General features: G+C 34.1%; 2 protein-coding genes across 3 annotated transcripts in view; both read left to right on the top strand.

The window, feature by feature from the left end:
- Nucleotides 1-5,338: 5,338 nt before the first annotated feature.
- Nucleotides 5,339-24,961, top strand: part of RB195_007904 (uncharacterized protein) — a gene marked incomplete at both ends in the record, with an annotated part of 42,327 nt that continues 22,704 nt past the window's right edge. Inside the window, one exon of one of the 2 annotated variants that reach the window (XM_064181785.1) lies at nt 5,339-5,446. In XM_064181785.1, the coding sequence (XP_064038546.1) occupies nt 5,339-5,446 (108 nt within the window). Of the gene's footprint in view, nt 5,447-20,023; nt 20,048-24,961 lie in introns of those variants that run through there. The other variant, XM_064181786.1, reaches the window with a different exon arrangement.
- On the top strand, nt 10,076-14,880 carry RB195_007905 (uncharacterized protein; the record flags this gene model as incomplete). The annotated part of the gene is made up of 2 exons (XM_064181787.1): nt 10,076-10,104; nt 14,157-14,880. The coding sequence occupies 2 exons, from the start codon at nt 10,076-10,078 to the stop codon at nt 14,878-14,880; spliced, it is 753 nt and encodes a 250-aa protein (XP_064038548.1).

Below are 24,961 nucleotides of genomic sequence, written 5' to 3'. Positions count from 1 at the left end.
ATATTATATCTTCTAATGTATATTATATATTATTTACATTCCTTCACATTTAGACGATGATATATAGTGTTCAGCTGGAGATATATTTTATATTTGTATTTTTTTAATTATTCTATTTTATTTTTTATTGCTTTTTTATTTTATAATTTTATATTTGCATTTATTATATTTATTTGTTATTTTTTCATATGTTTATTTTTATATTTATTTACATATATATTAATATCTGCACAATGCAAATGAGGGAATAACTGAGGGAACGAAGAGGTTTGAAGGGTTGGAGTGGGGGTTTTCTCTTTTTCTTTCCTCTTTCCCTTTTCTTTTCTTCTAGCTTTCTTTCTTCTAGTTTTCTCCTAGCTTTCTTCATGAAATTCACTTTCATCCAAAGACATTTCCAGCTGCTATTTGTTCACGGTTTTTCCTCGCTGTAACTCCCAATTTGAGGAGAAATTTGCATCGAAAATGTCAGCGCCAATGTGCATAATTAACGAGTTCGCTTAGCTTTCCGCACTCATCCAGTTTCCATGCGATTTCGGGGGAAAAAAAAAACTCCTAATGCAGCAGTGAATTTACTCCTTTGGGAATCCAGCTAGTTTCATCCACAAAGACTGGAATTAGTTCAGTGAGTGTTGGTGACAAGCTGTAGCTGCTACTTTTTTTTTTGGTTTTGCTGAGTTCTGTAGGGCAATGCAAAGCCTCCTACGATTTTTATTTTATTACTTTATTTTATATTTTTCATTGTTCTCATCCACATAATTTCATTTGTTTTTCATTTTTTTTGTTTTCCTCTTCCTAATTCTCCTAGTAATTTTGTCGTTTTTCTCCTTACTCCTCCTAATTTTCTCGTTCTAACGGTTTCTTACTCTCTGGATCATCTTCGTTTTTTCCTCTGTTTCTGGGCAACACATTTTCTGTCCCCACATACTTTCATTGCTTTAAAATATAGATTATCCTATGGATAAAGCAGTTTTCTATATCTCCCTTACTTTTTCGAAGTTATTACTGGATATTTAATTCGAAATTTTGAAATCGATGACGAGTATACCCACCTTTCCTTTAATTCATTCCTCCTTCGTCTTTCTTTTAGACTTCTAACTTTTTTTCCCCCGGTTTTCTGAAGGAAATGTGCACGAGTTTCACAATTTTACCCATACCGGGCGGAAAACACGCAATCTGTAGAGAGGTGGGCTCGGCTAAGGTAATTTAGGTCTAAGCTTAGGCTTAATAAGTCTAAGCTGGCTGGCAGTCCATCCAGATCGCTGTGTGGGTGAGGGGTTTTTTTTCCGGAATTCACTCGTCAATGACGAGGACATTCGGGAGAGTAACACAGAGTGTAGTTCGAGTACGTTCCCTTGTTATCCGACCGCGTAGCTCTCCAGAAGTTTACGCCAATCGAAAAACATACTACTTTTCGGAATGGACTGCGCAAACATCGCCTAAGCTAACATAAAAGTTACCAGTTACCAGTGTGCATAACTATAGCACGTACGTAAATTCTCGTTTTCGTGCCACATTCCCTGTGATGTATGGAAAATGGGAAAAAAATGTAATTAAAGTAAGCGTTCAGGGTAATTTTCGGTTATTTCGCTAAACAGAAGGTCGATTGCCTTTATTTGGTCGGTTTAAAGAGCTTCATATAGGGAATTTTATTCACTAATTTACATACATAAGGTGCTTTCATTTTATCACGCGTTAAGAGTTGCTTCGTTGCGTAAACTGAGACTTGTGGGGACTCCTGAGACATTTATGATTCCTACATTTACAAGTGCTTTTTCACTACTCTTCAAAATCTTTCTATCATCTAGGCGCTAGCTATCGGTGCAAAGAATTGAACACAGAAAAAAAAATTTCCGCAATTCCTACATTTAGAGATAAAATTCTCCAAATTTTATTCTTCAAAATTTCAATTCAAATTCAAAAATTCTTCAACTGTCTCCCTCAGTTTTCGATCCTCCTTCTCCTACTACTTTGATTTGGTATTTTCACCTGAGTTGAGTGATATATTAGTGAAAGATTTTTACCCACTCTGTGCTGGATAAACATTATTATTAAAGATTTATTTATTTATTTATTATTGTATTTATTTATATATTTATTTATTATTAAAAATTGTGATTTCGTTCCCGTTTTTTTCCAAAAAGGCAGTAGACCCAAGAATAGCTTGATTGGTTTTTGAATATGACTATTATAATAATAATAAAATTTGATCATTCTGGATCGTTTTTGAGCGCAGTTAAGAGAAATTAATCTGGAAGATCTGTTGAGAAACGCGAAAGTGTTTTTTTGGCTTATTTTTTTTTTGTTTGCATACATTTGCATATAACTTGATTTTTATTATCATGAAATCCAAAACATCCCACCACCGAGCACGTCCTTATCCGCTTGAGATCCCCGATCCGTTCGTCCTGGGCTCCTGACGAACTCATCCGTTCGTATGAAGACATCAATTTTGTGAAATTACTGGTGAGAAATGCATTTATCTTTTAATCGTAACATATTTTAATAATGAATAAATAATAATAATAATCGCATCTTAATTCAATTTATATACTTGGCATTTAGCGCCGTCATTAACTTTTGGCCCAAAATCGGTTTTTCACGAATTAATCCCCTGGAAGCAGTTAGAATCGACGGGTATAGACAAAATTAGACTTCGGGGATTACCATTCGAAGGCACCTTCGAGCCACTAATTTCAAATTAGCTTCCAGAATTTGGTATTGACAAATATTTGACCTAAAAACAGATGGATTTTACAAACAAGTTCAGTCAGCTAGCTACACATCTCCACAATCCTGGAATTGACATATTCAGCGGATATATGTATCTCCGTAGTAGATGAAGAGGTGTTTATAAAATTTGTGCTATTTCTCAAAGTTGAACGAAATATTTATTATATTAAAAGTAATCAAAATAATAATAATTAATAATAAATAAATAAGTATATTAAAAATAATAATATAATCAGGAGGTTATTTAGAGCAAACTGGTACTCTACGTCATATGTGTGATCGGAATTTTCATTGTCTTCACAAATTGACGAAATTGCCAGATTTGAAGTTAAAGACATCACCCCACGAATCTGAGGTGGTACGGTATTTCAGGAGAAGTATTCGTATACGGGATCGTAGATTATGGAGACGGGAGTGATACCGTCCATTTCTTCCAAATCGTCCCGGAAGATGCGTTGCGTGCACAAGGCTGGCGCGCTCCAATCGAATTCGTTGTAGAAAATAGCGCACCGGAACGCTCGAAGCCGTATCTTCCGGCCGTTTTTTTACGGCAATTAGGAAGAAATGGACCCCCCTCTCCATAATCCACGATCCCGTATACGAATACTCCACCTGAAATCCGTGCCACCTCAGGTGGGTTGATGCCTTTAACAAAAATGTTTACATTCCTACATACGTGGATGGAACTTTTTCCGGGAATTTCTTAAACGACCCATTCCCGTTCTTCACAACAGCTCGAACTGCAAACAGTTATGTGTATTCTTGACATATATCTATAGAATAGAAGTTAAGAGCCTTTTTCTGGCAAAACTTCTCAAATATTAACAGAATCAACGAATACACTTCCGTTGTTGCCGTTATATTTCCTAAATACTTCCATGTTTATTTATTTCACCATTTATTCACTTTATTCTATTTATTTATAGTCGGAAATATATTGATTTACATTTACTATGTATATTTAACGAAAAATTAACCGCACTCACTATTAAAGGCAGCGTACCCTCCTGTTCTTGACATGGTACTGAACGCACAGCGAAAGCGTAAAGTTCGGTTTATAGACAAGAGAATCCAGAAGACCCCGTTTTTTTTAAGACAATTTCATCTGCAATCACACGCCATCGTTGTGTACGCGACGCATCCACGTGCGAGCGGTCGAAAATCAATTGGGGTTTTTCGTCGGCCTATTCAAGTGAAACCGATGAACCAGTTGCTGGGGGACCGGATCGTGTGCCTAGAGGATCGTTCTAACGTACCTCATAGGAAGTAATCTTTTCCTTTTCTCATAGGAAGTAATTCCTAATCGGTTTTTTTTAATTTGGAGAGGTGAGCGGAACCGCCTCGGATCCTGCAATCCACTGCAAAGCTTTTCCCGCGGATTCATGGCCATGGCAGGCGGCATGCTCTCCTTAACACATCGCCTTACCTACAGAACTTTTTCTACTAATTTACCTACTTTTCTACTACAGAATCTACTAAAAATAAGTGGACAGCTTCATGTAGAGATTTGCGTTGATTCACTGATTACCCTTCAGTACCACCCATAACAGAACACGTCGCGAATTCCAGAATAGGAAAAATCAAAGTTGGGAGAAAAGAAAGATATGCAAATATCCAATTTAAAGCTCTAGGTGTATTCGTATCGTTCAAAAAATTCTAAACGTCCAGAAATTGTGAGTATTGAAAAATCTCAGGTTTTTTTTTCGTAGGGAAGATGCGGCATTTATCATCCGTACGACAAATGAAAAACCGTATGACATCGGTACGATCAGTAGAATAAACAAGGTAACAAGGAGGACAACATAAACAAGTAAAGATTAACTTTAATCACAAACACCATTAACAAAAGGACGAGTCTTTTCTTTCTTTTTTCTTTTCAAATCTTTTTCCTATTTTTTGACGGAAAAAAATGCATTTTTAACGAACGTTTTTAAGTACAACTCCTCATTTCTTTTCTGGAATTCTAGATGTTTCATCTACAAAATAAGGGAAATAAATGGTGAAAGAAGAAAAGAAAAAAAAAGAAAGAAGAAAAGCGTCTAAAGCTTTTTCAGAGCTTTTCCAGAAAAGCGTCTAAGCTTTCCAGAAAAGTGTCTAAAGCGTCTAGAGAATGAAAGGAAGACACGGTTTCGATTGCACCGACCATCAAACACCAGGATATCGATCAACAATTCGAATACATAACAAATATGTGGGGAAATAGGGCGACGAGACGTGAATTGACAAAGATCACGGCGGTGTTCTGTGTTCTATGTCGTTCCAGGGCCAGAAATCACATACACATTCACATCGATAAATCGTGAATGTTCGAATTGTGAACGAATTGTTGTTGTTCAGTCAGATCACGGACATTCACGGAAGGAATGTGGATGGAATCTTTTGTGCGTTGGCGCAGATGATAACGAACCGTCTCCGTCCCTTGTGGGCCGCGTGACCAGCCAGCCAGGCAGGCAGTCAGGCACGGCACAGCATTGTTCGTTTCGACGACTACGTTACGTAATTTCCCGTCGCGGTACATAGTACGGCGAATTGTGTGGAGTGAGTGCTCGTAAACACTACGCTGGTGCACCGTGCGGAAAACACTACGGAACGATCCTAACGCCATAGAATGGACATCATCAAATCCGACTCCGATAGCAGATGTGAAGATGGGAATGAACAGGAAAACGGCATAACAACAATGAAACGACTTCTTCTACACTTCTTCCTTCATGGGGTTGGTTCATTAATTTTTTTTCCCCTGAATGCACTTTCTTTTTTCGAAAAATTATGTTTTATCCACTGATCCAGAATCCATAATTCTGAGCGCTGTGGTCTTAAGGAGTTTTCTCTTTTAAAATCACTTTACCTTTGAAAATCTTTAAATATTGGATACTATACTCCATATTTGTAAAATATAAAAAAATATAAAATATAAGTATAAAATATAGAAAAAAAATATACTCCATATTTGGATAGAGCATCAAGGAAAACCCTTGACTGCAAATTTCTCTGCAAGTGTTTGGTTTTCTCAAAAGCTAGTTGAGAAAAACTCGAAAATTTGAGGCAAAAATTGGGATTTTTCTCAACTAGGTTTCAAAAAGATTAGGAAAGCTAGAGGCACCAAACTTTGTAGAAATATAGGAGAAATCTCTCTCTACAGATCGCAGCCAGCTTTATTGCACAAAATTCACTTTGAACGTAGATATTCAGAAACTCGTGGAGCCCACTTTGTACTAATTTTAACCCTAATTACACCTATAGATGTCTTTTTTCGCTCAGTAGCAGCATCAGAATTGCTTTTTCGACTGAAAGTAAGACGTTCGTCACTGTAGGATGAGAAACGTGCTCTTTAAATTCTTTTACGCCAAGTGCAAAATGAGCGCGTTGGCAGGGATTGATCCCTGATCGTCTCAACGAAAACAGCACGACATCTCGTTGAGCCATCCAACCAGAATTATGAAGAATAAATTTTTTAAAAATCATTTTTTGGTTTGTGTACCCTCTTTTTATCCTAACTTTTTATGCTAGAATAGTCTTCCTCAACTGCAACCGCAAGTCTTCTTCAATCGTTTATTCCAATATTAAAAAAATTATTTATTCTATATCATTTATTTTTATATTAAACAGAACTCAAGTACTGAATATGCATCAATGACGTTTTTTCTTCTTTGAGACAACTCTTCCATTTTTTAGTCGCAGATATCGGGACCTGAAAAAAATCCTTAGAATACGTTTCAGTTGTGAATATCTTCTGATATGCGATAAAAACATGCCATTCACTGCTGATCATCCTTCAATTTTCAGCACTACGTCTGAAAAGAAGCAGTTTTCACTCCTGTTTTTCTGCTGAATGTCGCATACCTAAATTACTCTTCATTTTGTACACCTTAATATGTGTTTGTTTGAAAACGACAACCCCGTCTTCCTTTTCTCTTTGCTCCTTTCATTTTTTCTGATTTTCCAACCCCTACTTAAATTTTTTCTTAATTTTCCGACCCCCTCTTACGACCCCCTGTTGAGAAATTCTCAACACACGCTTGACCCTGCCTATAACGTTTCTGATTTTCATTGTTCATCATTGATCTTTTTTTCGTGATCTTCATCGCCGCCTTCGTAAACGCATTTTGACTTTATTTTAAAATTAAAAAAATGTTCTTGTCTTCTTTAAAAAAAATCCATACGCATAGGAAACCTCTTTACGGTTCTTTGTTGATGGGAAGAGAACCTAAAGAAAAGAACTTTTGACTGTCACAAGGACAGAATGCAGAAATATTATTTAATTGTTTATTTTTATATTATGTTTTTATTTTTATATTATTTTTTGAATTAAGTTTTTAATATGTTGATATTATATATTTGTTATATTCATTTGATATTTTGATATTTTTTCGACTCTGATGTTTTTTTTCTGTTAATAATAAGTTCATCCCCGTTACATTTATTTGACATTTTTCCGACTCTGATTTTTCCTCTCATTAATAGGACCATTTTTTTTTATTACAGTCCACTCTTGTTTATTTCACTTATTTTTAAAAATTTCAAACTCTTAACTTCTGAGAACGTCGGTGAAATTTCTGTGGCTTTAAAAAGCGCTTGTTCATTACATATTTACGGTTCTCAATAATTTTACGTCCTTATGAGCTCGGATTCGAAAAATCTCCATGCTTACCATCACTGTTTCCCTGATCAAAAAGCTAAGAGTGAAATCAATCCTCGAGTTCGATGGATTGGACGTGGATGGTTTCTAAGAAGAAAGAAAAAAAAGAAGAAAAAAGCACTGAAAAAAAGCCCCTGAAAAAATGCGCCTTACACATTTTTTTCATCCGATTTCTCTTCCTTTTATCTCGTTCGGCGCTCAGGGGGAACAGAATCCTGGGCTTCTTCTTAATTGATCTATTTCTACTTCTTCAAGTCGATCACGCCACCAATGGATCACCTACACTTTTATCGAATTGGGAAGCGCAAAGTCACCATTTTATGGTTGTTTTTGTGTTTTCCATCGAAAAATCGCACAATTACGGTGGACTATGTACCCGCTTATCAAACGCTTTTTGCAATTTATTTTTGCAGCCGCGGTTTTTGTGTTTCGTATTACAAAAACATTGTTCACTTCACTTAGATAAGAGAAATTATGACGAACAAAATGAGATTTCTACCTCGTTCTTATACGGACGAGGTTAAGATAACTTTTTATTAATTCAGATATCAGGGATTCAAGGAAAGATTCTTTTTTCGTAGATGGTTTTTTGGTTCGATTTTCACTCCAAATTTAATTTGAAAATTTCTAATTTTTTAATTTTTTAATTTTTATTTTATATTTTTGATTATTCAATGTTTATCTTTATTTATTTATTTATTTACTATAATTTTTTTCGCAGATGGTTTTCTGGTTCGATTTCTATTCCAAATTTAATTTCAAAATTTCCAATCTTCAAATTTTTTATTTTTATTTTCTATATATTTATTATTTATTTCTTTAATTTATAAATTTCTTTTTTATTTCTTATACTTTATTTTCAATTTTTTTTTCTAAAAATAACGAACTGTGTTTCGTTTCGAAGGCTAGTGGTTTGCTAAAAATTACATCTTCTGAATTAATCCAGAGTATTCCCTGGCCATTGCCGGCGGTGACATTAGACTAATACCTAATTTTCTTCTCGCTCAAATTAATTTGTGTAGACTTCTCTTATTTGCTCAGAAAATGTTCTATTCACAAAAGCGTTCACAAAAAAACGAAATGTTATTTATTTTTTTCCAACCCAAAGGAACTGAGAATTTCGCACGCACGTCAAATTTCAGTTTGAATTTCGAATTTTACTTTACTTTCGAATTTTACGGACTGATCGTTGGACTCACGGAGTTTTTACGTGTTCCGCAACGATTATACAGTTTTGCTGGAAACGCCTGATAGGCTTTGCATGTAAAAGAAGGATTTTTAAATGAATTCATTATTCAAACTGCAAAAATTTTCCGATTCGTAAAATATTATGACCTTGATCTCTTTCAAATATGTTCTCCGACAAGTTGTTAGCGAGTATTGTTTGGTAGTTAGCGGTTATCCGATTAACCAAGTAATTCGTGCGAATCCAACCAGTTCTACAGGGTGAACGGTTACGTCCGTGAAGTGTGATAGGTATCGCTATACCTGGTGGAAATGTTTTTATCCATGCAACTACATCCTAGGGTCGATCACAGAGAAAATTCTGAATATATTTATCCATTTGATTATTTATTTATGTACTGGTATTTACGTACATGTCTACGTGTGGGAGAAGGGTAGTGGAGTCGGTTGGAGGTTCCGCAACGCCTGTACGATCAATCGATGGTTTGAAACCGCCCCAGTGCCAACCAAACCTTTTATCGCTTCGGTGTCAACAGATTGTTATAAGATATCTGTCTAGGAATACAGACACGTAAACCTCGAACGATTCTGTATTGAAGTGAATGTGGTGACGCATGCGGATTGATTAACGCCAGATATTTCATCTACTTTATCCACATGACCACGTACAGATGGATGGGTCCCTTATCCTGAGTGCTGTGAATTCCACTCACCGCTTGGCGCCGCCTCACACGACGCCTGCATTAGGATTAAATAGGAAATAAATGGTCTGGATTTTGTGATTTGAAAAGGTCCTGAAGACTTTTCGACTTTACACTCTTTTTACGTACATTATTATTTTAAAAGAATATCGTCTGCACAATCATCCTTATTTTTTCCGAAAATTTTCAAAAAAAGTGTTTTTTTAGCGTGTACAGAGTGGGTAAATCTATCGAAACTGCTAATGAGTAACAACAAATTGGGAATTAAGACATTTTGCCCTGCAAGGGATCAATTAAAGGATAAGGGATAAAGCGTGTGGAGTTAAAGGCATCACCTCATGAATCTGGAGAATCTGTGGATTCATTGGAGTATACCTATATGGAGTCGTAGATTATGTATACAGAAGTGGTTCCACTCATCTCTTCCTGTATCATTGTAAACAAACAGCTTCGGAATGCGGTTCCTCACAACGTTCTCTGCTGCGCCCCGCTCCCGCCCTCGATTCCACACAGACGCCTCGATAGGCAATTTATTTCATTCGACGAATCGCAGGCATGGGCGGGGCACAAGGGTGGCAATAGGGGACGTGGTAAGAAATCGCGTTTCGAAACCGTCTGTTTACAGTCATGTAGGGAGAGATGAGCGGAACCAGCCTTGTAATCATAATCTACTACTCGATATAGCTATACTCCAACGGGAATCCATACCACGCCAGATTTGTGGGACGAAGTCTTTAATAATTACGGTTAGGATGAGCCAACGCGTTCACTTCAATTCAAAATCATTCGAGGATTTCGAACACGTGTCTAGCCTGTGCGGATGAATTGCGGGGCTATCCGATGCAAAAGGTCAGTGTTTTATCCTTCCAGTCCAGTTCGGTAACAATTTGTCGATGTCAGACGCATGGAAGGTCCGATTCGGTTCCTAACCGACCGTGCAGTCGCAGCAGCTGCGTCTCTCTGATTATGTTACGCCTGCGCTAAAGAATTGATTAATTAATAGAAACAGCCTTAATTAATAGAAACCAATAAATTGCAAATTGATGACAAATTTACATTCCTGTGAAATTTATTCAACATCACATGAGTCACCGTGACCCGGCGTGAGGCAATTAGCGTTGGTTGCTGACCGCATTTATGTATGAATAAAAATATAATAGGTCCTACATCGTCTGAAATTATTTTGAATCATAAATTTATATGTTGTGAAAATCAAATTTAAATTAAATTAAAATTAAAATGAAAAGAAAATTAAATTGAAATTAAATTAAAATTAAAATCCTATATGTTGTGTAAAACAGGAAAGAACGACACATTTTTGCGTACATACCTCATTTGATTTATTTGTACTTGTGTAAAAAAAATTAGGAGCTATTAAAGCGAACTTTAGAACCTGCACTTTTGGTGTAGGCATCGATCTGCAAAGGCAATCGGAACGTTCCTGGGAAATTTTCGATATCGAGTCTTTTCGGCTAACAAGTAGCATTTATGCCGTAGTTCTAAAGAAAGGGAACGAAAATGCGATTTAAAAAAGGAAATGAAATCAGAATAAAAAAAATAAAGAAAAATAGGAGCTCAAACTAAATATTTAGAAAGGTGCAGAAGAAGAAGGAAATAGATTTTATTATAACCGTTTTTTTTCACCATAGGAAAGGGTTTGGAGGAGTGTGTAAGAGGTTCAAGGAGCTGCGACTGCACTGTAAATGGTTCGGTATCGACCTAGAGTTAATCAATCGTTTCATCGATCAATCGGTCAATGAAATCGATGATCAGGTCAATAAATCTGTACTTGTCTAGGTGAATAAAAACGCTGACACCTACAAGTCATTGTATAGGGCGTGGTGGGGAATAAGTGAGTAGTGGTTCTAAGAAATTGGAATGATAAATTAATAATAAATTCAAGTAATTAATTGAATAATATGTAGTAAATTAAATAAATAAATAAATATAAATACAAATAAAATAATATAAATATAATATATAAATAAATAACAATAATTTGTATAATATTAAATAATATAATTTATCAATAATACAAGTTAATAACAATGAGCAATATTAATAATAATTGTAGTTAACAATAATTAATTATATTATTAAAATATTAATGATAAATTTGATAATAAATTTAAATTATCGTAGAAGCCTTAAATAAGAGGCTTCTAATTAATTGAGGTAGGCATAACATCTGAATTCCAACAGGTAGAAGACTCCTGGTCCTTTGCATGCTCTCCTGGGCCTCCTTCAAGTAAAGGCATCACTCCACGAATCTGAGGTGGTGCGGATTTCAGGTGGAGTATTCGTATAAGGGATCGTAGATTAATGAGAGGGGGTGATTCCCTCCATTTCTTCCTAATTACCGTAAAAAACGGCCCGGAAGATACGGCTTCGGGCGTTCCGGCGCGCTATTTTCTACGAGGAGTTCGATTGGAGCGCGCCAGCTGTGTGCACGCACCGTATTTTCTAGGCCGTTTTTTTTTTCACGGCAATTAGGAAGAATTGGACGGAATCCATAATATACTATGCCGTATACGAATACTCCATCTGAAATCCGTACCACCTCAGATTTGTGGAGTGATGCCTTTAACTGCTATAGGATAAGGTCCCATAATGTTGGTTGGAAAAAGTGTGCGGACATATTCATAGGTGGTGGCCTAAAAATAGAGATTTTTCGATAAAAAAAGAGCAATATTACTTTCTTGGATCAATAGAACTTCCTGGATTTCTCTAAATTATGCATATTTCTTATTAATCATGATTATTTCTAAATAATGTATTTGTTTTTTTTTAAACATTTTGTGCTATTCGTAAAATTATGGTATAAGATTCGATATCCCTTTCGAAAACACACAAAAGTAGAACATTTTATGTGAATGTTTCGGAACTTTTTGATCGCAACATGATTTCACGATCACGTGGTTGCACCACCTGAAAATTCCATATCTCTCTCAACGGTAAAATTATGACCTTGGAAATATCTTGTACAATGGGTACAGAATTCAGTGATGAGTTCCAAACCAATTGAAGGTCAACGCAAAATAATTGAACCTTACCACACTCAACTGACCCAGATATTACAGTAAAATAAATAATAATGTAACGATGTTATAACTCCGAGTACATGGAAGAAATAAAAACATGGAAAACAAATTGTTGATTATCTATGAATTCTTGTTGTCCTTTCAAAAAAACACATTTCAGAACTTTTTTGGGATGAGAAATAATTCGTGAGCGTTGGATTTTTTCTTTCAACTTTAAAAATCCATATAGGGACAAAAGCTTGCGCCTAGAAACAAAAAAAAACTATTTTCAAAATGTTATATATAATTTTATTTTTATTTACGTCGTTTTGAAAATTATTAAAATTATTGAAAAACATCTAAATCCCCTAAATTATTGCATTACTGACCAAGGAACTATTTTATATTTATATATTAATTTTTTTATTTATTTTCATTAACTTATATAAGTAATTTTCATTAATTTTATATGTGATTTAAACAAAATTCAACTTCATAAATAAGGAATGGCAAATTGCAGAGGAATACCGAGCAAGATCCTTCATATATATATATATATATATATATATATATATATATATATATATATATATATATATATATATATATATATATATATATAGGACAAGCTTTTATTAATTTATTTTTGATTACGAATCATTTTGATTAATTATGTGTAGCAAAAGTGTCAAAAGTTCAAAAAGGTTTTTTTTTATTAATTTTCAGTTTTTGTTTTTTTTTAAATCCCATAGTGTTAGATTTACCATTATAAATAGTTCACTGCATATGGATAGTGAAAAATAAGTAGACAAATAAATAAGTAAAGAATTACGTGGGACGCTTTATCTATTTTTATATTTCTATTTTTACTATTTTTATTTTTTACTATCATTTTTTCTTTTTTTTTCTTTTTTTTTATTTACTTCTATAAAGGAAGATCTGAGCACATTTGTCGTTGACAGGCAGTTCGGTTGAGACATAAAATTTCGCCTTAACATCCGCCACCGATTAAGTCAACTTAATTTACTTCTATATTCTTTTATTTCTATTTTATTCTTGTATTTTATTTTTTTCATATGTTTCTTTTTCGTTTCTCACATCTTGTGTTGGACACTTTTTCTACTTTTATACTTCTATTTTTATTATTTCAATTATTATTTTATTATTATTATTTTACTTTTTTATTATTATTTTATTATTTCTTTCTTTTACATCTATATTCTAGAATTTTTATCAAAAATCAACTATAGCTACAGTGATAACATAAGATTACTGTAGATTACTTCCTATAGTTTATTTTTTTCATATGTTTTCTTCTCGTTTCTCACATCTTATGTTGGACGCTTTTTCTACTCTTATACTTCTATTTTTATTATTTCAATTATTATTTTATTATTATTGTTATTTTATTTTTTTATTATTATTTTATTATTTCTTTCTTTTACATCTATATTCTAGAATTTTTATCAAAAATCAACTATAGCTACAGTGATAACATAAGATTACTGTAGATTACTTCCTATAGTTTATTTTTTTCATATGTTTTCTTCTCGTTTCTCACATCTTATGTTGGAAGCTTTTTCTACTCTTATACTTCTATTTTTATTATTTTTGTTATTATTATTTCATTATTATTTTTATCATATCATTTTTTTTATTATTATTTTCGTTCACATCTATATTCTAGAATATTTTATCAAAAATCAAATATAATTACAATGATAACATAAGATTACTGTAGATAAAAACGTGCACCAAACTATGGAGTCATGGAATAGATTGTGGACCAAGGTACATACACACGTACATACGTCTCTCCTCAGTTTTTGTCCAGTATCCTATCATTTGCAATTTCCTCGGCATCCTTTCTTAGTATTTTAGAGGTCTATTATTATTATTATTATTATTATTATTATTATTATTATTATTATTATTATTATTATTATTATTATTATTATTATTATTATTATTATTATTATTATTATTATTATTATTATTATTATTATTACTATTATTATTATTATTATTATTATTATTATTATTGTTATTATTATTACTATTATTATTATTATTATTATTATTATTATTATTATTATTATTATTGTTATTATTATTATTATTACTATTATTATTATTATTATTATTATTATTATTATTATTATTATTATTACTATTACTATTATTATTAATACTATTATTACTATTATTATTATTATTATTATTATTATTATTATTATTATTATTATTACTATTATTATTAATACTATTATTACTATTATTATTATTATTATTACTATTATTATTATTATTATTATTATTATTATTATTACTATTATTATTAATACTATTATTACTATTATTATTATTATTATTATTATTATTATTATTATTATTATTATTATTATTATTATTATTATTATTATTATTATTATTATTATTATTATTATTATTATTATTATTATTATTATTATTATTATTATTATTATTATTATTATTATTATTATTATTATTATTATTATTAATGGAAGAATTACTGAGGCCCGCTCGACCAGTTCGAAGATCAACGGGAGTCAAGGTGATCAAGGTGATTATTATTATTAATTAGTTAATTAATTTTTTTAAACTATTATTTTTATCCTAGACTTTTCGCGACTCCTTCATAAGAGTACTGTAATTGCAGCTCTGTCGACTCTAGTGCAACGTTAAATTCAGGATATCATTAACTTCTTAAATTGCTATTTCGCTGTTTCGACGCTGTTCAAAGCTGCAATTTTCAAATCCACTAAGGAAACGGCGTAGCCATTGAAGCCGAAGTTTAGCTAGGCAGTATACAAACTTCTTAAACGCTTAACTCGTTTGAAATTACCATGTACAGATTGAATTCGTCGAGTAATTGCTTGGATAACTAGTAGGCAGTAACGAGAAAAATGTTAGCTGGAGGATTTTGTTCTCATCTGGATTCTTAAAAACATCAATTGTACGGAAACCCCCTCATTTTCCTCAATATTCTTAACTTTAGAAGTTCAGTTGCATTCATTAATTCTGCTAAAATTCATCAACGGGAATTTTTCGGAGAAAATTTTTCATGTTTTTCTTCCAATTTATATTTTTTTACGTTTATCTAATTATTGAAGCAGTCTTGTGAAAAAAAAGAATACCTCTGGACCTAATTTTAGTTGTACGAGAAGTTGTATGATTTTTCTTCGGTATCCGTAAATTTCGAAGTTTCGTTACCATCGCTAAATTCTGCTAAAATTTACCACTGGGACTTATACGGGGGAAACTTCTTATGTCCTCAATTTTCTCGCTTCTTTAGGTTTTTACTTTTATAGACTTTTTAATATTTCTACATATATATTACTACATGTATTTTACATAACTATATTTTACTTTATTTTTCTTTTATTTCACTCTTATAAGTTCTTTTATCTTGCTACATACATAGATGTTTTATATTATCATATTTTACTCCGACTTTTATTGATTTTTTTACATCACTACATTAATAGATTTTTACATAACTTCATTTTCCTTTCACTTCTAGAGGCTTTTTAATATTAATACCTTAATGGATTTTTTATATAACTACATTTTACATTCACTTTTGTAGATTTTTTTCTTGTCTTTATGTAAATATTCCAGAAATCTTGTGAAAAAGTACAGCGGACTTCTTTTTCTCTTCTTGTTCTTTACGAATAATTGAGTATATGATGTCTAATCCGTTACTGGGATTTATGGAACACCGGAAATGTCTGGGAATGACGTTTTAACCACTTCCGGGAAAAGACATACATAGAATCTACATTATATGTATAACCAAGAAATTCCTATTCCATACATCTACGGATCGCTAATTCGTTGAAAAATTTATCACTGGGACTTTCTGGATGCTATTTTTTGAGAAAATTTCTCGTAGCTTGTTGTTTATTTGATTACATCCTCATTTGGTTCATCCTCGTTTGGATGTTTTTTTTTCGTTCCCGAGGTTCCAACTTCTCTTCCCTCACCAACAACACAATTTCGCCACTAATCTAAAGATTCTCTCTGGGTGCGCCGCTCGATCAGGTGCTCATACCTTTACTTTCGCCGTATTTCCCCATGGCAACAACTGCAAAAGGTGTTTAATTGCCACTATGTCTTTCTGTTCTGAAAATCGGTCCTTTTTTTCGTGCAGTGCACTCTCTTTTTGTTGATGTAATTAGTCCAGAATTTCCCATCGCAAAAAATCCATGTATATCGTAAATATCGGTTTTTTCCCCTCGATTCTTGGAAATTCCTCGATTTCTGCTTGTTTCATTCTCGACAGCAGTCTTCTTAGCATTGCTTTAATGTGTGAATTCGTTCCCGATGCAATGATAGACCTTAAAGGTGAATTTTTAGGAAGTATACACAAGTATTTATTTAAATAAATAAATAGATAAATGTGAATATGAGGCGGGTAGTAGCGCAGTAGTTAAGAGGTTCAGCTGTGTCTGCGTGATCTATCGGGGGTTCGAGTCCGTCCTAGTGCTCACCAAGCCTTTCATTCCTCCGGAATCGACAAATCCGGGTACCAGAGCTGTCTGGGAGGATAAAAACACTGACTTGACCCATCGGCTAGCCCCCGGAAGTCATTGTATAGGCCAGTTACACGTTCGTGAATCTCAAACGATTTTGGATTGAAGTGAACGTGGTGGCGCGGGTCCCAAGCGGATTGATTTACGCAAGACACTTTATCCTTTAACTTTAGTATGAATATTATCGTTCTCTTAGGAATATATCAATCTCTTAGGAATCTCCTCAGTCAAAATTTTTGGGTTTTCTTCCAGAAAGATACCCAGAATATCGCCATCAGCGTCAGTGGGCCATCCAGATGTGGAGTGGATCTTCCAGAGTGGCTCCGTTCCAGAACCTGCCAAATCACTTTTTAACCGACCGGAGAGCAGGAGCGTGATCTTTCGGCACAATTAAAATCCAAAATGTTTTTTTTTTGTGCAGTTCCAGAATTCACCCTTTCCCGAAATTCGCTTGCTTTGATGTACATGCTCTTTTTCGTTCTTCTTTGGGAAAAAAATTCCCTAAAATATCCGATATCGACTTATTTCGAAGGTATTTGGGGCAGTAAAGCGACATAAAACATTATAATCTCTAATCATTATAATCATTATAATCTTATTATCTTTTTAGCCCATGCAAAAAAGTTTCCAAAAATACCCGGTGTTTCCGCTATGCAGTACATTTTAATGTCATCTATAAAAATTGGGGACGAATTCATGCGCAATCATTCAATATTACCTGGAATTTATTTAGAAATGTAGATATGGGCATGGATATACGAAAGTGCTGAAGTTTAGTTGTTTCTCCGTCAAAATTGTTCTTTTTTTGGTTTGATCTCCATTTTGATTTCACTTATTCTGGATTGAAATGTGATCTTCCAAAGAAAAACGTTGTCGTACTCTTCCCATAGTTTTTGTACTATTTTCCTTCTTATTTAAATCCCCTACCTTCCCCTCTTTTCTCCTCGTTGTGCATTAATTTGAATATATTCTTATTTTTCCCCGAATCTGTAACTAATAATTATGAACAAATCCCTACTCATAGCGCTAGAAAGTAAATTTAATTACTATTGTGGAACCTGTTATTACCAACGGCAAGTAAATGAAAAGCGGTATTTTCCTTTGTTTCTTTTTTCCAACTCTTGAGTACCATTTATCTGAACGAAAAAAGGAAGAGAGTCATGGATTCATGAGCGAAAATTTATCATTTTTCTTCATATATATGAAAATTTGTTAAGGATAACTTAAAAACGCCGGAGGGTATAGCGCAGTCGGTTAGAGGTCCGCTGTCGCCGCGCACTGTCGATGGTTCGAAAACGCCATAGTGCCAATCAAGCCCTTCATCCCCTTCGGGGTCCATAAATCGGTACCAGACCTGTCTGGGAGGATAAGAATTGATTTAAAAATTAAATAGGAGTAAAGGAAAGGGTTAAATTAATTTTAACAAATTAATAATAATAATAATAATAATAGTAATAATAATAATAATAATAATAATAATAGTAATAATAATAATAATAATAATAATTTAGCGCTTCTAACTAACTCATACGGTAATGCTATCCACAAAAAAACCTCTTCACTTCCATCTAAACTCCTTCTAACCTTCTACCATCACTGCATTTCATTACAAAAATAAGAACAATGACTCTTCACCTTCTTTTTTTTCATTTTTTCATATTTTCTTTTTTTTTCAAATTCTTGTTCACCGAACTTGCCATTTTATAACTTGTTATCGTGCAGTAGAAGATTCGTATACTAGAAATGAGTCGAAAATTCTGGATGTCAGATGATCCGATGTTTGCCCAATCGACCTACGCACAGCTTTGGGATGAGCGGAATTCCTATTTCCGTTGCCGAAAATTCGCCGGAGAATTTCCGGCATTTTTCTAAGCTGAGCTGAACTTTACGCTAACAGTTTCCGATGCTGGGTATCTCAGATGAGCTAGGAATATGTGCCTATGGATATTACATGAAAATTAAAAATGATCAAAGCGAGGATGGGAAATTATCTCGTATTATTTGGAACATTACTTGGATTTTTTTTTAATTTCATTCTACCTTCTTCTATTCCTACCCGTCTTTTTTTCTTTATTATAAATATTTTATTAATTCGAATCACTTTCATTCGTGGATTTCGTGTGCGAAAACTCGCTCGAAAACACGTTCTTCACCTGTTTTGTGTAAAATTTCTTTTGTAATACATTTATAAAACTTTATTATGCAACTAGTTTCTACAGTAATGTTGACTCAATGGAACCTTAAACACTTGAGAAGTTTTGAGTGCCTCTATACCTCCTATGAGAGAAAAAAAAAACACCGTTGAGGTTGAGCGACGATCAATGAGTGACAGCATCTTGATGCATTTCATAGCGTGTTACAAATAATTCAGTGAAGATATTTATAGGTGTTTTTGGGGAAAAAATTCGAAATAATCCTATTCTACGAGAAAAAAAGGGACTTTTCCCGCTTTAAGCCCCTCCCGAATCATCGATTTATTCATCCGGGTTTTTCCCTAAACCTATTAGATCGAGTCGGAGAGAATGAAACACACACGCACACTATGGGTAATTTGTCACTCGTCACCAGCCTCGATGTTTACGTGATCCATCTTCTGTCTGCGTTGCTGTTTCGTGATCGTCAGCCGTCCGCGTTCACGTCCACGTCTAAGCTTCTCCGAACTTTGATAGCGTTGAATTTTTTCTTCTTAATATTATATTGTATAAATTCCTTATAATTCCTTATAATTTCCAAGAAGATCTACAAAAGTGTTCTAAAACTTATAAATTGAATAAAATATAAATTATATCATGTCTTTGGGCCGGTGTAGTGTAGCGGTTAGAGGTTCCGCTTCCTGCACGATTGATCGGAGGTTCGAATCCGCCCTAGTGCTCACCAAGCCTTTCATCCCTCCGGATCACTCCCGGGTCCGGATAAATTGGTACCAGACTTGTCTGGGAGGATAAAAACACTGACTTGACCCATCGGCTAGCCCCCGCAAGTCATTCTATGGGCCAGTTACACGTTCCTAGACCTCGAACGATTCCGAATTGAAGTGAACGTGGTGGCGCGGGTCCCAAGCGGATTGATTAACGCCAGGGGCTTTATCTTTAACTTTAATATTCGATTTCTATACTGATAATAAACAATGATGATAAAACGATCTACTCTCCACCTCTTTCGGATAGTTTCATTCTTTTCAATGTTTAATTTATGCCTCACGACTCAAACGATGCGGTATGTTTTGTTCGAATCCTTTAAATTTCAGCTAGCTCTTAATTTTTACGCATTTTTTACCTTTATATTCTAGATACTTACCTTCTCCACCTATATTTCGCATTACTTTTTCCCCGATGGTAAATAACTTCTTAAAATTTCCACGAAAACTCACTCTAACTAACCAGAAAACCCAATTCGGCGACCATCACCAGTTCAGTTTCAAAGCTCTGGAACGTGTCCAGAAATTCTTCCCAGCGTCTTTGAATTTTGTTTCTTTGTTCTCGAAACAACAGCCGTTCCGAAATTCCGACATGCGGTCGTCTCAGGCTGCCCGCAAAACCACCTGCGCTGGCAGAATACGCTCCTTGCGGTCTGAACTACGCGTGATTTTTTGTAGCGTCGACACTTGACACCAACAACTGGCCAGCGGAAAAGCTCGCTATGTTCGCAATTTTCTGCTCCATCGCCATTCGTTACGGTGACTATGAACAGCTGCAAACTCGTCCATTTCGCGTATGTGTCAGCCTATTGCCCACCTATCGATATTCGTCTACTGGCGCATCGTCGGGGTATTTTCCCGGTGCTGATGGAACCCCGTGGACAGCGTCAGATCAGAGACGATACGGCGCTGAAGGCTAGGAAACCCCGTGAAGCTTTTGGGAAAGTGTAGATAACGAATATAAACGTGGAATTCCACGCCAAATTCTATCTAATTGCTCTTAAAACAGCGTGAGCAACGGCCTTTCTGTACGAATTCTCCTACGATACACCTTATGACGCCGTTTTTGTACTCGCGCGTGTTGTTGGACTTGAATAAGCCGCTAGGAAACCTCTTTGATTAACGTCCATTCGACCGCAGAGGTGACACGCCTACGGAAATGGTGCGTTATGTGGTATATCGTTGGGAAATTCGTGCAGGCAGGCTGTTTCCCACGCCGTTTTTCAGGAGAATCAGGGGGAATTGGCTAGAAAAAAAGCCAGCGGAGTTCATTGCTGGGAAAAATAGAAGTGAAATAAAGGGAGGAACTGGATATTTTCTAAGAAGATCATTTTCATTGAATTAGAATTTAACTCTCATTCTTTTATTCATGTTCCTATGAATATTTGTAATCTATATAGCTGTATTTGTTCCGAACCAGGCCTTACATTCCTACAACGGTGATTCGAGTTGAGTAAACTTCTACAAAATTCGAAAATCCTATAGAATTAAAGTCGTCGTCCCCCGCTCTGGTTATTCACTAACATAGATCTCCATATCTATGCTAAACACTAATTTTGAGTTTAAAAAAGAGGCAACAGGTGAAAATCACCACATTTCAGTTATTTATTTTAAAAAAAATCGCAGGTGGAAAATTAACAAGCCGGCTGATATGACTTTGTAGCAATGTTTTCCATTTCTCATTTGATTATTTCAGTTGATCTCGTATTTAAAAAAAAAAAACCACTTCAGAGTAATGAACACCTGCAGATCTTCTCAGTCCTTCTAATCATTCCTTTTTTTCGCCTTTTTTTTTCTATTTTTTCGATTCTACGAGGAACAGCTGCACGGTAATGTTCGGAGTTTGCAGCTGCCCTTCCGGCCCATTTCTACTGTAGTCAGGGAAAGGGAGAAGAGGAATTATTCTATTGCACGGCTACGTAAAAATATTTTTGAAAGAACAGATTACCAAGCATCATGAAATAAAAAAAGACTTAGTAGATTTAAAATAAAACATAACAAAAGAGCAAGAATTGACCAAATACATTTTTTTGTGAATGTTTATCGGAAGATTCTGGATATATTTCGCGGCTGAGCTTATTAAACGAGCAGTTTTTCTTTTTTTTAACCTCTTGTGTAGCTGGATAAATTTCGCATGAGCTCGGCTAAAACGGGCGGGCGGGTGTAGCGCAGTCGGTAGGAGGTTCTGAAAGAGTTCCGCCTAAAAGCAGCTTAATAGTAAAAAATATACAAGTTCCACTTCCCGCACGATCGATCAGAGGTTCGAATCCGCCCCAGTGCTCACCAAGCCTTTCATCCCTCCCGGGTCAAAAAATTGGTAGCAGACTTGTCTGGGAGAAAAAAACACTGACTTTACCCGTTGGCTAGCCCCCGCAAGTCATTGTATAGGCCACTTACACGTTCCTGAACCTCAAACGATCCTGAATTGAAGTGGACGTGGTGTGGCGGGTCCCAAGCGGATTGATCAACCCCAGACACTTTGTCCTTTTTTCCTCTGCATAGTGGAGAAACGATGAGTTAGTCATCACTTCGTGATTCATTCCTGTACTCTACGGTTTTTTTCCACATATTCTCCTCCAGCCTTATTTCTCACTCACGCTATTCACAAATTCTGCCAGTATTTGATAGGAATTTCCCCAAAAATTCGTCCGAAACTGTGCTGAATTGATGAAATTCGACCAAAGTTCCCATTATTTTCATTTTCACTACTTTGATTATTGTGTTTTTTTGAATTCTTCCTTTGAGATGACGCAAAACCATTTGGTAAGCTATAAAATTTACAGTAAACTTTTGCGATAGCCCAAAAAATTGATATTAAACTTATTTTCCCTTCCATCTTCTTTCCTTCTTTGAAATGATGCATTTCCTATCGATGGAAAGGAAAATTCACTAGGAAAAGGACACTTGCGCTTATGAAAAAATCCGTTGAGAAATATTTCCCGTTCGATTCAACGAATTTCGTTTACGAACGCAGAATTATTGAAAAAGTTCTTCCACAAAAATATCGTTAGTGAATGCTTCGTTAGGATTTTCTCACGAAAATTGTGGGAAAGAAAAAGTTTGCTGAGGCGAAATCATATCGAAGTCGCCTTCTTTCACACATTAGTTTCGTTATGACCGAATTTTTCTCCTACTTTGGCAGTTGAATTTTCTTTTGTTTATTTATTCCTTTATTTTATTTATTTATTACTATTTATTTACTTATTTTATTCATTATTTTTATTAATTCAATAGTTAAACGATAATTTTATGACAATGATTTTTATATAGTGATATTTTTTTAAATTTAATTCTTCTATGATAATAAATTCCAGTTAGTATGACAATTCTATTATTTATACTATTTATTATTATTATTAATTTGTTATTTTAACAAAGAGTGTTGATTATTCCATTTGTTTCTTTAGTAGCGGAGAGAAATGTATAGTTATATTTGGGCGTAAACGGTTCCCGCTGTGCGATGCAGCATCGATTTTTGCACAGCAGAGGTAAGAGGGAGCGTAAGTGACGCAGAGTGAGAGAGGTGCGTTGCGGCAGTCGCGTCGCGTTCGATTGGTTGAACCTGTTTCGCTTTTCTTTTCGTTAACGACGTGATCAGCTAACGCAACTGGAACGATAAGGGCAATGAGGAAAGATCTGAAGGATTGTGTGATTCACAAAAAAAATCTTAAAGAAGAAAAGACGTTTTTGTTTTGCTGAACTCTGTTGGTGCTTGTAAAAAACTGCTTTACTCCGAAAACTTCGGAAAATAGAATGCTGCTTTGAAAATATTTATTCTGGATTATTATAGTATTCATAAGATAAACATTGAGAAATAGTAAAATAAATAAATTAAGTAAAAATAATACAAATAATAATAAATAAAATAATAGCCAATATATCAGAGTCTTAGTCCCATTACCATAACAAATAACTTTAAACTTTATCTACCAGGCTTCTGTTGCCTTAATATTTTTCTAATTGAATTTTGTTTTAATACGTTGATTTATATACCTATGTATTTATTATGTATTATGTATTTATTTATGTTTGAAAGATAAAAGTACTCAGTTTTTTTAGGGAAAAATATTTTAATGTGGTTTAAAAGACTTACTCAGTTAGATTTTCCAAAATAGTTAGATTTTCCAAACTTTTTCCAAAAGAAATCCTTGAACCCTTGGTGTCGAAAAATTAAGCGAATATCTGAGCTAATTTGGAACGAATTTGAAATTTTGAATTATTTAAGTTAAATTTGAACGCTAAGCTTGAATTGGAAAAATTCATTTATTTATTTATTTATCTATTTATTCTTTTCATGGCAATCCATATGTTTACGAATCGAGTATACAACAAATAAATAACACAAATAACACTAGCAACGAAATAGTGATGAGTATGTTATTGAATACAAATGAAAAAAACCTCTAATTACCTGATTCCTTAACTAACAGTTTTCGTAAACACTGAAAGGGTGATGAGTATTTTTTCCTGGATTACATTGCTAATTCCGATAGATATCGTTCGGATATGCTGTGGTAGTAATAAAATAATCTCCTTAAAACTGCTTCCTACACATTTTGTTCCCCCCGTTACACGCGTTAAATTGTGCCTCTTCGTTTATTTGCAGGCACCTCTTTTTGATTTATTCCAGTATTTTTTCGGAAAAAATGTTAGGATTTCACATCGTTATCGCAAATCGCTTACACCTCATCATTCACATGCATAATTAAAGTGTCATCGGCGACATTTGTCACACAACTGGTACATTTTCTCGTGTTCCTGGCTTCTTCCAACAACGATTCATTGGTTTTGCTTCGAATCGATCAGATCGCCAAATCTTATCGAAAGCTTCCAACTCATTATTACTCATTTTTCTTCTTATTATTCTCTCTTACTATTCTATTCTCTCTTTTCATTCCTATTTTTCTCTCTTATTTCCTTCATTATGATTTTTTTATTTATTCTTATTATTTATTTCTTCATTATAATTTTTTAAAAATTTTTCTCTCTTATTTCCTTCATTTCCTTTCTCAAAAGCTCATAATCCTCGAGATTGCTGTCGGTAAATCCGCTCAGCGGATATTCACATGTTTTTTTTCTTTCAATGAATTCTTCAATTAGATTTTTTATTCAAAAATTGCTATATCGAGGACTAGTGGAAGAAAAAAAAAAGAAAGGAGAAAACAAAATATTCTATCATACTGCCTCAAAAATATTTAGCAAAGAAAATTACA

Source organism: Necator americanus, chromosome I (genome assembly GCF_031761385.1).
Source record: "Necator americanus strain Aroian chromosome I, whole genome shotgun sequence".
NCBI classification, from domain to species: Eukaryota; Metazoa; Nematoda; class Chromadorea; order Rhabditida; family Ancylostomatidae; genus Necator; species Necator americanus.
This window is presented reverse-complemented; position numbering and strand designations above follow the sequence as displayed.